At 44.6% G+C, this 12,238-nt stretch overlaps 1 protein-coding gene across 14 annotated transcripts in view; it reads left to right on the top strand.

Annotated features, from left to right (window-relative positions):
• Positions 1-12,238, top strand: part of GBF1 (golgi brefeldin A resistant guanine nucleotide exchange factor 1) — a 180,616-nt gene that overhangs the window by 113,425 nt on the left and 54,953 nt on the right. For 7 of the 14 annotated variants that reach the window (XM_048856292.2, XM_048856288.2, XM_048856297.2 and 4 more), the window contains exons 5-9: positions 2,915-3,033; positions 3,687-3,795; positions 4,195-4,255; positions 8,327-8,381; positions 9,691-9,789. In XM_048856292.2, the coding sequence (XP_048712249.1) occupies positions 2,915-3,033; positions 3,687-3,795; positions 4,195-4,255; positions 8,327-8,381; positions 9,691-9,789 (443 nt within the window). Of the gene's footprint in view, positions 1-2,914; positions 3,034-3,686; positions 3,796-4,194; positions 4,256-8,326; positions 8,382-9,690; positions 9,790-10,858; positions 11,216-12,238 lie in introns of those variants that run through there. The other 7 variants (XM_048856300.2, XM_048856299.2, XM_048856295.2 and 4 more) reach the window with 3 other exon arrangements.

Below are 12,238 nucleotides of genomic sequence, written 5' to 3'. Positions count from 1 at the left end.
TATATGCCAGTAGTCTGGTTCCGTTTTGCTTTAGATGGAGCCCATCCTTCCTATATAAGCTTCACCTTTCCCACAAAGTTCTCCAGTTCCTAATGAACCAAAATCCTTCCTCCCAACACCACCATTTCATCCATGCACTGAGATTCTGTAGTTCTGCCTGTCTAACTGGCCCTGTGCATGGAATGGGAAGCATTTCAGAGAATGCTACCAGGGAGATCCTTTCTTCTCTTACCTAGCAACCCGAATTTGGCCTCCAAAACCTCTCTCCTACCTTTCCCTACCTCACTGGTACCAACATGTACCACGACCACCGGCTCCTTTGCAGCACTTCACAAAACGTACCTAGATGTCTTGAGCAGTCCTTTACCTTCAGTCAAGGCTTGCAGTGAATTTGAAAAGCATATTCTCTACTTTTCCCTTTGAAACGTATTTGCTTTGCTGCGATCACCATACATGTCATAGACTTCAGAAGGTCCATAGCAGCTTTCTAGATTTCCACTTCTAAAACAAATTTTCACTCTCAACATCACTGAGCTCAGCATGTGTATACGTACGGTCTGGATTTTCACCAGTTTAGCTCTACCTTTAGCACCACAGGGTAGCCACTCATTGAATTTGTATGCTGCAGTAGAGATCCATCTTGTATAGGTTGAGAGAGAATAAATACCTCCTGCGGTAGTAGAATTGGTTTATATTGTGGTAAAAATAAGAATCCCCTTCCAGTTCTGACCCCGTTCTTTTTAGTTTTATTTTCTGGTGTATACATCTGCTACTAAGAACTTGTACAGCAGTCTGACCAGTAATAAATGACTAGCTAATTAGTCCAAGTCTTGGGGAATGACTTCACTTCATGTTGTGGTATGACTATCTATAGGACAACATGTGGGTAGGCCTTTAAGCTTTTTTTCCTGTGTTCCTAACTCTCACATGCTGCATTGTCCCCTGAACCTTCTCATTTATTAAAATTAAAAAACACTGATTGTTCCTTTTTCCATCTTCTTCCTCAGTTGAAGTGATGAGAATAAATTATAGCAGCTGTACCTTGGGTACGCTACCTGTTTTTACAGCTAGTTTGATTTACTGTTCAAGTCACTTGGAAGTGCCTATCTTTGGTCCATTGCTGTTTGTAGCTGCGGAAGAGCTTGCTTATTGAGAGGTTTGAAGCATATTTCCCCACTCCGATTATTTTACTTCCCTTAAAGCTCCTGCTGAGAGGACCCCTGAATTCCTCAAAAGAAGAGAGCCAGTAGTTAAAACTACAAGGTCACTTAACCCAGCTCAGTTAGTCTACACTAACACCACCACAGGTAGAGCTGAGCTGGTGATAGCAATGGTAGAAGACATGGTACATCCTAAGTAGTGAAATGTCTACTTTTAAGTCAGGCCGCCAGATAGAAACTATCATCTCTCTGACATTGAGGTCCATGTGCTGCCCTTTGCTACCAAGTGTCAGTGCTCAACTGGATGCCATTGACGTGGAGTCAGAAAAGACCAATCCAAATCTCTGACAGACTCTGATCAGTTTTAATCAGACTTTATATAACGATGGGTTATATAAGCATTGCCCAAATATGTAAAAACAAACCCATCAGAGGAAGGCAAGATCTGCATAAGATAGGGATGCATGCGGTGTTGGTGGGCTACTGCCCCTCAGCCAGTAGTATCCATGCCTGATCCAGTGGCAGACTGCTCCATAGCATGATGCCATCCTTTGCCATTCGCGTAGCTGTGAGAAATGTTTCTTACCTGGTGGCTTTTCAGAACCTGCATAGGACTGTTGAGCCTGTTCTCCATGATTGGACATGGAGGGCATGGAACCCAACAAGGGCAGCTTTCTTTAATATGTAGACTTTAGCAGTTGAGGTGTGAACGCTACTAGAGCTGAAGAGCAAATCTGCTGCAGCTTCTCTGCCAAGTGCACAAGGCCCATTTGCTCCCAGGGCTCTTCTACCAGATATGTGTTTGCTGGAGTTCATGGAGCCCTGTCCCCAGTTAATGAGGTATTAACTAGTGTTTAGTTTGTCTCCTCTCTTTCCTAATGACTGTTTAGGTAAGATGGTAACAAGACTCTTGCTCAATGCGGCATTGTTTAAATGAGAATGAAATCAAAGCCAGAGGCAGCTTTCCCAAAGCCACTGAAATGTGGCACAAGATACGGTTACTGGCAACAATCCTGTCCAAAACTCCCTCTCAGCTGCACCCATGTTTGTAGATACAAGAGAATGAAATGGAGAGAGGGGCCTTGATGATTGATTGAAGTGGGAGGGTTGCAGCTCTGGTATCTCAACCATGGTTCTGTCTGTCTACCCTTTTCCCCCTGGAAGAGCTGCTGGCCTATTTCTTCTCCCTCCCCTGCTCCTTGGGAGGGACCTTAGGCAGCAGAGGACAGCTTCCTTCACTATCTGGGAGAAACCCCAGGCAGGGACTCCTCTGCCTGTAGTAGAAGTGAGTTTACCAAATGGAAACTGGTTTCATATGTTGACATTTTTTCTCTCCCCAGTGTGATGCAGTTAACAGCTGATTCTGGCTAGGCCATGGGTATTTGGGGAGTAGTCTTATAACTTACTAACAAAAACATGACCTACGAGGGGGGGCCATAACCAGCTTAATCACTTACTCCTCTGCCCTTTCCTTTGTCTGTTGGAACATAAGCTCTTTGCAAACATAAAAGGCAGTTCCTAACCCAAAGTGCTGTGTGTGCAATACTGAAAACGTATAACAATAAACAAATAGCCTATCCCTGCTAATGGAAGCTGAGTGGACCCCACAGAGAGAGAAATTCACCCCGACCCACACAAAAAGACAGCAGATGTAAGTGAAGCAGCTCTGGGTCAGTGTCTCCGCACAGAGTCGACAGTGGCCTTTCCCTGTCAGTTTCCTTTTCCTGTCATGACTTCCTTGTTTTTTTGTGCAGATCCCAGCCATGAGGGCACAGCTGAGGGAATGGAGAACATGGCAGACGCCGTCACACATGCCCGATTTGTGGGCACGGATCCGGCGAGCGATGAGGTTGTCCTGATGAAAATCCTGCAGGTAAGCGGAGAGAAGTGGCAATTACCATAATGGCTGCTGCCTGGCACTGAGTGGATCTAGTTACATGGAGATGCGGGGGTGAGGGAGCAGTGTTTTGACTCTGCAGGAGCTTAGTGACAGACTTTATTTTTAAACAGATGGCTCATGTGCCTGTGGTAAAAGCTTTTCCAAATGAAAATAATTAAAAGCTTAAATGAATTGATTTTAAATAGAGTTCTTGATGTGATACAGCCTTGGTCCTAGCCTATGTGTGTTCCTCTCCAGTGGTGGGGAAAGCAAGGATGGGGAATCCAGCAGCTTCTTTGTTGGTAGCCGAGGGTTGTGGCGGGGGAGCGAAAGCAGTTACTCTGAGACCAGCCTAGAGTTTTATACCTCTTGGATCTGCATTTGGGCTAAGGAATCTAAGCAAACCCAAGTGTTGGGCAGCATGTGAGTTGCCAGGCCTGTGAGCACAGCCATCACTCTTGCTCTTCAGCTTTCCTGCCCTTGAGCACAATAATCACTTTGAAGTGACTTCTGGAAACCCTCTTCCTTTCATTCCTGGCAGTGATTCCTGGGTTCCAAGCAGACCTTTCCTGAGTTCCTCGACCCTGTCTCATTGTCCAGGTGAATGGCATTGGTGCTGCATTACATTTAAACTTTGCTTTTTGCAGGTTTTGAGGACCCTGCTGCTCACTCCAGTGGGAGCCCATCTCACCAATGAGTCCGTGTGCGAGATCATGCAGTCCTGCTTCCGTATATGCTTTGAAATGAGGCTCAGCGGTAGGTTTGTCCTTCATATTCCCATGGTGGTGGCTCCCAATAAATGGTTTGGGCTCTCCAGACCTCTGCATGTAGACCTAGTGCATGAAATCCATCTCAGGGAAGATGCTGAGTTTACAACATCACAAGCTTCCACAGCTTCATGGAAAGGTAGTCAGAGGTTCACTGCACAACTTCTTGCTCAGTGGCTCCTCTGGTTTTTTTTTTTTTTTCCCCAGCTCCATGGCGCCACCTTGTGAGTATGTGCCCATTTTGCAGCAAGGCAGAGTTGGAGCTGGTTTTAATAAATTTGCCATAATCCTCTGTAAACAAGGCTCGGAGGGGAGTCTGCTTGGAGAAGCCTCTTGATAATATCACACTGAGTAATGACACCTGTGTTATTTGTTTTTGTCTTCGCAGAGTTATTGAGAAAATCTGCAGAGCACACTCTGGTCGACATGGTGCAGCTGCTCTTCACAAGGTAAACCTGCTTGTGTTTGCCTCAGCATTGCTGAGATGGCCCTCTATGGACAGGAAGATTCCACACTTCCACTTAGGGGCCCACAGAAAATCCGTTTGATTGGACCATGATTTCAGGGTGGTGGGGAAGGGAGGGTTTGGTCCTTCTCGCTTGGGCTATCCCACCAAGACTGGAGGGGGGGTTAGGCCAAGTTATATGGTTTAAGGTGCCCTTCAGGGACAGACAGACAACCAAACAAGAACTTTTAGTTAAGAAAAGGTTCTTTGGCCAGACAATGCAAATTCCACTCAAAAATCCAGAATCCATTTCAGTGCTTTAAAAATGTATAGTTCTCTTTAAAAATGTAATAGAAAGACTGTATTAAATAGACATATGCTTAATTCCAGCAGAGTGTTTCACCTCAGATGCTGAAAGGAATTTAAACTCCTTCAGGGTCACTTGGGGCAGTTTGTCATTTGGATGAATCTTGTGCCCTGACCAACACTGCCAAAGTGTTGAACTAGGATTCCCTCCTCTTCTGAAACTCAGTACTGAAATCATTTTTGTGAGCAATGCCTAAACTCTTCCTGGCCAATGAAATAATTAAAGCCTTTCTCTGGGTATTATACAAATATAGAGATCTGTTCAAAAGGAAGCAGTGCAGTAAGTTTGTTCTGAGAAATGCTGACTGGGGAATTCAGTGCCTCTGCTCTTTTCTCACCCCCCCTCCCACCCCCCCCCCCACAGGCGCCCAGTTCCCACAAGCACATCCTTCCATCTTTCACATTCCCAGCCACTGCAGCTGGCCTGGCTAGCCCCGTCTCTGTTCCACATCTGAGGTGGAAGAAAAATTTAAGAGTTTAATGGGCTCAAATCAGTGGCACTGGATAATTTCCATCCCAGAATACTGAAGGAACTGGCACATGAAATTGCTAGTCCGGTAGCAAGGATTTTTAATGTATCTATTTAAAGGTAATGCGGTATGACTGAAGAGTTGCTAACGTCATTCATATATTTAAGAGAGAGAGAAAAAGTGATCTGGGCAATTAGATTTGTTAGTCTGACATCAGTAGCATTCCAGGCTTTAGAACAAATTGTGAAGGAAAAATAATTAAATTCATGGAGGCAAATGAGAAAGGGGAGGCAAAGCAACATGGGTTCACCAAACATAGATCATTGCAGGCTAACGTTATTTCTTTCTTTGAGAAAATAGCAGATTTTTTTATATAAGGACAGTGCAGTAGATCTAATATACTTGGACTTCAGTAAAACATTTGACGTGATACCATGTGGGAAATTATTAGTTAAATTAGAGAAGATGGGGACCAGTACAAGAATTGCAAGGTAGATAAGAAACTGGCTAAAGCGGAGAAAGGCAACAGGTTATGCAGAAAGGTGAATTACCAGACTGGAGGGAAGTTACTAGTGAAGGTCCTCAAAGATCAGTCTTGGGACCAGTCTTTATTCAATATTTTTATTGATGACCTTGGCACAAAATGTATGAGTCTGTATCATGAGCATATTTCATTAGCAAAGTTGGGAGGCATTATTGATGATCAATAAGATCTGGATTGGAATGTTATACAGGAAGATCTGGTTGACCTTGAAGCCTGGAGTGACAGAAATGGGATTAAATTCAATAGTACACAAGTGAAAAGTCATGTATTTAGGGTCTAATAATAAGCATTTCTGCTGCAAGCTGGGGGCTCATCAGTTGGAAGCAACAGAGGAGGAAAGAGACTTGGGTGTGTGGGTTGATCACAGGATGAATATGAGCCACCAATATGACGTGACTGTGAAAAAAGCATGTTTCATGTTAAGTTGTATTGGCCAAGGCATTTCCAGTAGCAACAGAGAAGTATTAATGCCATTGTCAAAGGCACCTGTAAGACCTTATGTGGAATACTGTGTACAATTCTGGTCACCCATGTTCAAGAAAGATGAATTCAAACTGGAACAGGTGAAGAGGAGATAATAGGATGATCAGGAGAATGGAGGATCTATCTTATGAGAGGAGACTTGAAGATGTGTGCTTGTTTAGGCTAGAAAAAGAAGACTGGGGGGATATGATTGCTTTCTTAAATACATTTGGGGTAAATATCAGGGAGGTGAAGAGCTATTTAAGCTAAAGGACAATGACACAAAAACAAATGGGTATAAATAGGCCATAAACAAATAAATAAAGGCTGGAAATTCAAAGGTTTCTAACCATCAGAGGGAGGAGTTTCTGGAACAGCCTCCCACTAGGAGTTGTGGGGGGAGAAATTTTATTCACTTTAAGAGGGACAAGTTTATGAGTGTGATTGTTTGACAGGGTTGCTTGTGATTGTGGGGGGCAGGGTTCACTCACAGCCCTTGGGCTCAATTCCAGTTTGTCTTACGTTTCTAAAAGCTCATGCTTCGAGGTTTCAGCTGGCCACCTGCAGGTGTCAGGAAGGGATTCCCTCTGACCATCCCCTCCATATATTCAAGCCTCTGGGATGGCCATGGCTGGAAATGGGGTACTGGGGGGAGCTGTGAGGTAGACTGAGCATTTTCTTTCTTGTATGCTTGGCTGGCTGGTTCTTGCTCACATGCTAAGGGTCTAACTGTGGGGTCAGGAAGGAATTTCCTCCCAGGTCAGATTGGCAGTGACCTGGCAGAGGGGAGGGTTTTCCTTCATCTGCAGTGTGTGATGTGGGTCACTTGCCTGGATTCTCTGAGTATATCTCACTTAATTATTTCCCAGCCATTGTGGGTGCCTTGGGTACTGGAGCACCTTGGCCCTGCCTGGTCTCTACTTCTGGCACATAATAGTTTTGCCTGCTGTGGGCTGTAATACTTTGGTCTAATTCTAGTTGTTGGGTTTAACGTGCGGGTGCTGGCTGGTGTTCGTGTTGTATGATATATTGGATGGTCTTTTGGTCCCTTCTGCCTTGAAATATTAGTCAACTAGATTCTGGCCACGTAGATAACTAGATTCTGGCCACGTAGATAATGCAAACACCCCTTGGTCTATGGGTCTTTGTGGCTAGGTTCAGAAGCAAGTGTATGATAAAGGAGCAATGATCACTGTATTGTTTTGACTTATTTGGCAGCTTGGCAGAGTTCTTCACAAATCCATATGCAGCTTCTTCTTTCCTTCCCCCTCCCAATTTAACTTGAAGATATCACCACCATGGCTAGTTCCTGAGAGCAGCTGAACTTGTATATACCTGTGGCAACCACTGGGGCACAAGTAGGGTGAGCACTGCCTCTGAGATGGTGGGCTTTCTCTGTTTGCCTTTCCTCTGGAATATTACCTTGTCTGTTCCCCCTTGTGCAAAACTGGGGCACGGCCCCAGCATGTGCAGGCCAGAAGTGTAAAGAAGCCAGATGAGAGGAGACAAGGTGTGTGGGTGGTAAAGATGTAAATGCTGTTTATTGCAGAGATCATTTGGGAGGACAGGTTTAAGCTGCCCATCTCTGCTGAGCTCTGACCTTCCCATTTACTCTACCCCCAATGAAGGGGCTGCTTAATGTGAGGCTTTCAGGCTGAGGGCTGGAAACGATAGCACTGGATTTCTGACTATATACTGTGCAATGTGGAGGATAACAAGGCTTCTCATGGTCCAGTGGGATAAGTTCAAAGTAATAACTACTCTAAATTTGACTCAGCTGCTTCTAAGAGAAGAGAAACTGATGTGCAGTTCACTGGTGCTAGTAATATTGGGAGCCCAAGTGTAGGTGGTTCTCGATCTCCTGCTGCCATTTTCAGCCATGTGCTACTTGGACTTGCTCTGGACAAGTTTAATCTGCAGTGCTGAAACTAGCAGCTGGAGCCAGAGAATTTGCTACATAAGTGCTCCTGAAGCAATTAACATCAGCATAGCTGTACCACTGTTAGCAGCAGTGGGGTGCTTTCTCCGAACATTCCCTAGTGTAGAGAAGGCTTTTCCCATAGCATCTTCTACAGCGGAAAGAAACTGGGAAAGGGCCACTTCCTGGAGAAGGTCTTGGGTCTAAAGTGGTCCTCCATCCTTGGTGTTTGCAGCCAGATCTGAAGAGGGTGTTCTCTTCCTGCACCAGTGCCCAGGAGGCCGTGTGCATTCCTGCTTGTTCTTTGTCTTTCAGATTGCCTCACTTTAAGGAAGAGCCTAAAAGCTATGTGGGGGCTAACATGAAGAAGGTAAGAGCCAGTACACTCCCTGCTGTCTCCTCCACCTCCTCTTGCTTGCTCACATCTCTCTTCTTTGCCTTCACGTTTATGGTTACATTATTCCTGGAAATTTCTAGCTCACTGAAGAGAGCACTTTAAATAGCATAGGGCTGAATTCACCACTGGTGTAAATGGGCACAGCTTTATTGAACTCCGTGGAGTTGTGCTCACTTTTTTCCAGCAATGAATTTTGCCTGTGAATTATTGCCTGGACAAGTCAGGCAGAGCTGTGGCAATAGCCAACAGCTGCTCCTCTTCTAGAACCCCTGCAGGCCCTGGGATCTGGTGGTGATGCCTTCCAAATATTTTACCCCTTTCTGACATCTCTTAACCTTCGTTTCATCCTTCCCTTTCACAACATTTGCCTGTATTGCTTACCAGTTCATCTTGTTCCTGCTCCCCTGACCTAAAAAGGAAGCCTTCTTGAGGATAGGTGAGGCAGTGTGAAAACCTTGTAAAAATTCCCTAATGTTGACAAGGTTTCTTCAGGCTGTTCTTATGAAGAGGTAGGAAACTAGGAGAGACATGCTCCATGGTGGAAGTCTGAGTTCAGAAGAGGGCTTCTATCTTTGGAAGAGGATGTTCCTTCTTCCCTCCACACCCTCTTGGAGGAGAAAGAGGACTGTGTAGGGCTCTGGGTTGTTACCTAGCACCATCTTGTGTGTGCAGCTGCCTTGCCAATGAGTGTTAAACATCTGGATGCAGTAGGGTATATACCACAAGTGTGATCTCGCGTGTTTAAGAATGTAATATGTCTTTTCTTTCGTTCTGGATCTTTGACATTTTAGAACTGCTCTTCTTAGACTGATGCTCTACATAGAGGTGTCCTGGGAAATCTGCTGCCAGTGTGCACTTATGAGGGATCTGAACCAGCAGGGGCTCTGGTACTTCCACGGCAGCTTATGGTGACACTCTTTTGTTGCATGTTTCCTTCTCTGATGAAAGGAAGCAACAGATTTTGTGCTGAGCATAAGATGGGACAGTGAGAACAGGGAAAGGTCAGAGCTGGTCTATGTGACACACTGCAAGTGCCCCAGAATTCCTAATGCCCATATGCAGAAGCTGTAGCTTTCTGTAAGTAAATCCTCCCCCAAGCTTTCCAGTGATGGTTGCTCCCAGCTCATGAAGGCAGTGCTCTACGTCCAGTCTTTGAAATATAGTTACCTTGTCCTGTCTGTCCACTGCATGCCACAATTCTCCCCTATAGTCTTGCAGGTTATTCTTTCTCTTTGGGTTTATTTTGCTTTGTTTAAACCATGCATTTGCCTGTCTTTCACAGATCTCTCCATGTCTCCTCAACAAACTGGAACTAAGTAGTGGGGAACAACTCAAAGCCCTGAACCAGTTAGAGAGGGTACTGCTCTTTAAGAACCTGAAGGTCTCTCTCTCCCTTCCTCCCTCCATCTCTCCTTCCTTCCTTTCCTTCTGCAAACACCACCTGGGATATAGTTATGTTGTGTGTAGCAAATCTCCCTGTATCCTTTTGACACAGCATGGCTTTTGGGAAGAATGCATGCAGTGGTTGCTTTGCAGTGTTGTGGATCTGCCTGGGGCAGGACCAGAAAGGAGAGAGCCTTGTTCTCACTGGATCATTAAATGTCTTGGTGAGTGGGATCTGGGACACTGTTGTGGAGTCTTCTGAAGGAAAGAAATGGGAGGGCACGGGCAAGGGATGAATCATCTCAGTGGCCAGTGAAAATAGAGAAGGAGCCTGTCGCCCACAGTCTAAGTAACTACTCAAAGACCAAGTCTTGCATGTCATTCTTGGGTGATGGCTACAGAAGCATGATGGAGGAGTCACTTGACAAGGACACAGTCAGACAACTCTGGTCTGCAGACTGAGACTGTAAGCGCCTTTACGTGGCATAGTGGTGGGGTGTTCATCTGCCACACAGACATTGAAGTGGGGCTGTGATGTATTGTCCATGTCTCTTTGGTACTGGTTTCACTGACTTTGGAATAGTGTTTGAGAGCCATATTTAATCTGTTCTAACATGGCCTTAGCTAAACCATTCTGCCCAGTGGGTGTGAATGGGGCCAAACAGGATTAAAAATGTCTTGGAAACCATACTTTCCACTAGAACAATATTTTTAAAAAGTATTTTAGATCCACAAATTGGGCCTGTCCATATTGGCCATACACAGTATTAGAAACCAGCTTAGCTTGAGCCATTTTTTGGCTTCCAAATTGAGTTCATAGACTAGTGTAGATTGAGCTTCTTTCACTGTCCCTATCTTCTTTTGCTCCTGATAGAGCAGAAATGAAAGTGCATAGGGGTCTTCAGCATGTCCTTATCTCTGTCTGTAGTCAGGACAGTTTGGAAAGATTATGGCGGGAGATCCTTCCATAAATGGGGTACTTATGCTGAGTTGCACAAGAATGGAAGTTAAGTGAATCCCCTTTCTTGCTGATAGATGGTATTGTAGTTGAACTTCCTGCTCTGAAGAAGAGAGAACGGAGACTAGTGTTTCTGGGTTTTCCCAGGGATGGGATAATGGGGAAAAGACCTTTAGTTAAATGTGTAAAACGATGTTTCCCCATCCAGTTCTACTAGGTCTGTGGGGGTGTGGAGGTGTGTGAGATGACTGATCCCATCAGTGTTTTTACTGGGGCAGGACTCAGATCAAGGGCTGCATACTCTCTGCATGCTGTTGTCTTGAACGCCACTTGGTACGCTGACCAGTTCCATGCTGTATCTAGAATGAGCTCACGTGCTAGTCTTGTTGCTTTAGTTACTAATCATTGGCCCCTGCCCTTTTCTCTTGAGGCTTACAATATCTTGTGGAAAACCAAACGTGTACAGGTAAGGTGGCTTGTTGAATAATGGGCTCTCCCAGACCTCTTAGAGAAAGCTATAGTTGTATGCCCCCACTTCTCTAACGCTCAGCTGGGATCTTACTGTCAAAGCCTGGGAGCTCAAAGGGGAGAGAGGGAGCCTCATTGCTCTGCTAGTTGCACTTTCTCTCCTTATGAAAGGAAAACTCCGTCTCACATTGGTTTTTCTACCATGAGGCAATTTCCCCTCATTTTCCCAGACTGTAAACTGATGAGGGATGTGGCTGTGGAGGCAAAGCAGGAGGAGAGAGCAAGTTAGCAGGATGGAGAAACTTCCTGGTTATAACTGGATTTTGAAGGAACCCAAATGCAGAGGAATCCGTATAATTGGGACATCCTGGTAGATATTGTATTGATTGCACTGAATGTATCCAAAACAGCTGAAGCATGACTTGCAAATGGGAAAAAAAGGATTGTTCCTTTTTCCACATTTTTGCTCGTTTTTACTATAGAAATTCAGTTGTGGGCTATTCTGAAGGACACTGGTTGACTGGGGAACTTGTGATGATATAACATCACAAGATGCTGAAAATTGAGCATTAGAGAGGGAAAGAAATGTTTAATTTCTGTTTAAAACCCAGTGTTCTAAAATTCTATTAAACAGTGGGCAGAAAGGAAATTTTGACGTTTCAACACCCATTATTTAAGGTGCCAGATGGAATAATACATATGCTTTTGAATACTCTTCTCCCCCCGCATCCCACCAAAAAAAAAAAAAAAAAAAAAGTTGAAAAAATTATCCAGCAAAATCAGGAAAGACCATGCTTTGTTGTTGATATTTCCAATGTAAAAACAAGCATGAGGGAGGGGAACCTCTTGTGGGAGGAGGAGAAGCCGTGGACAGCCTTTCTGGTCATGTTTATATCATCATAATAAAGCAAGAGGACATAAAAGCTATTAAATTATTTGTGAGACACCTTTAAAATTAAGGAGAATACAAAATACAAGGACAGAAAGGATGTTACTTTTCATCTTTAGTTGACTGTCTGTC

This window comes from Caretta caretta, chromosome 7 (genome assembly GCF_965140235.1).
Source record: "Caretta caretta isolate rCarCar2 chromosome 7, rCarCar1.hap1, whole genome shotgun sequence".
Taxonomy (NCBI): domain Eukaryota; kingdom Metazoa; phylum Chordata; order Testudines; family Cheloniidae; genus Caretta; species Caretta caretta.
This window is presented reverse-complemented; position numbering and strand designations above follow the sequence as displayed.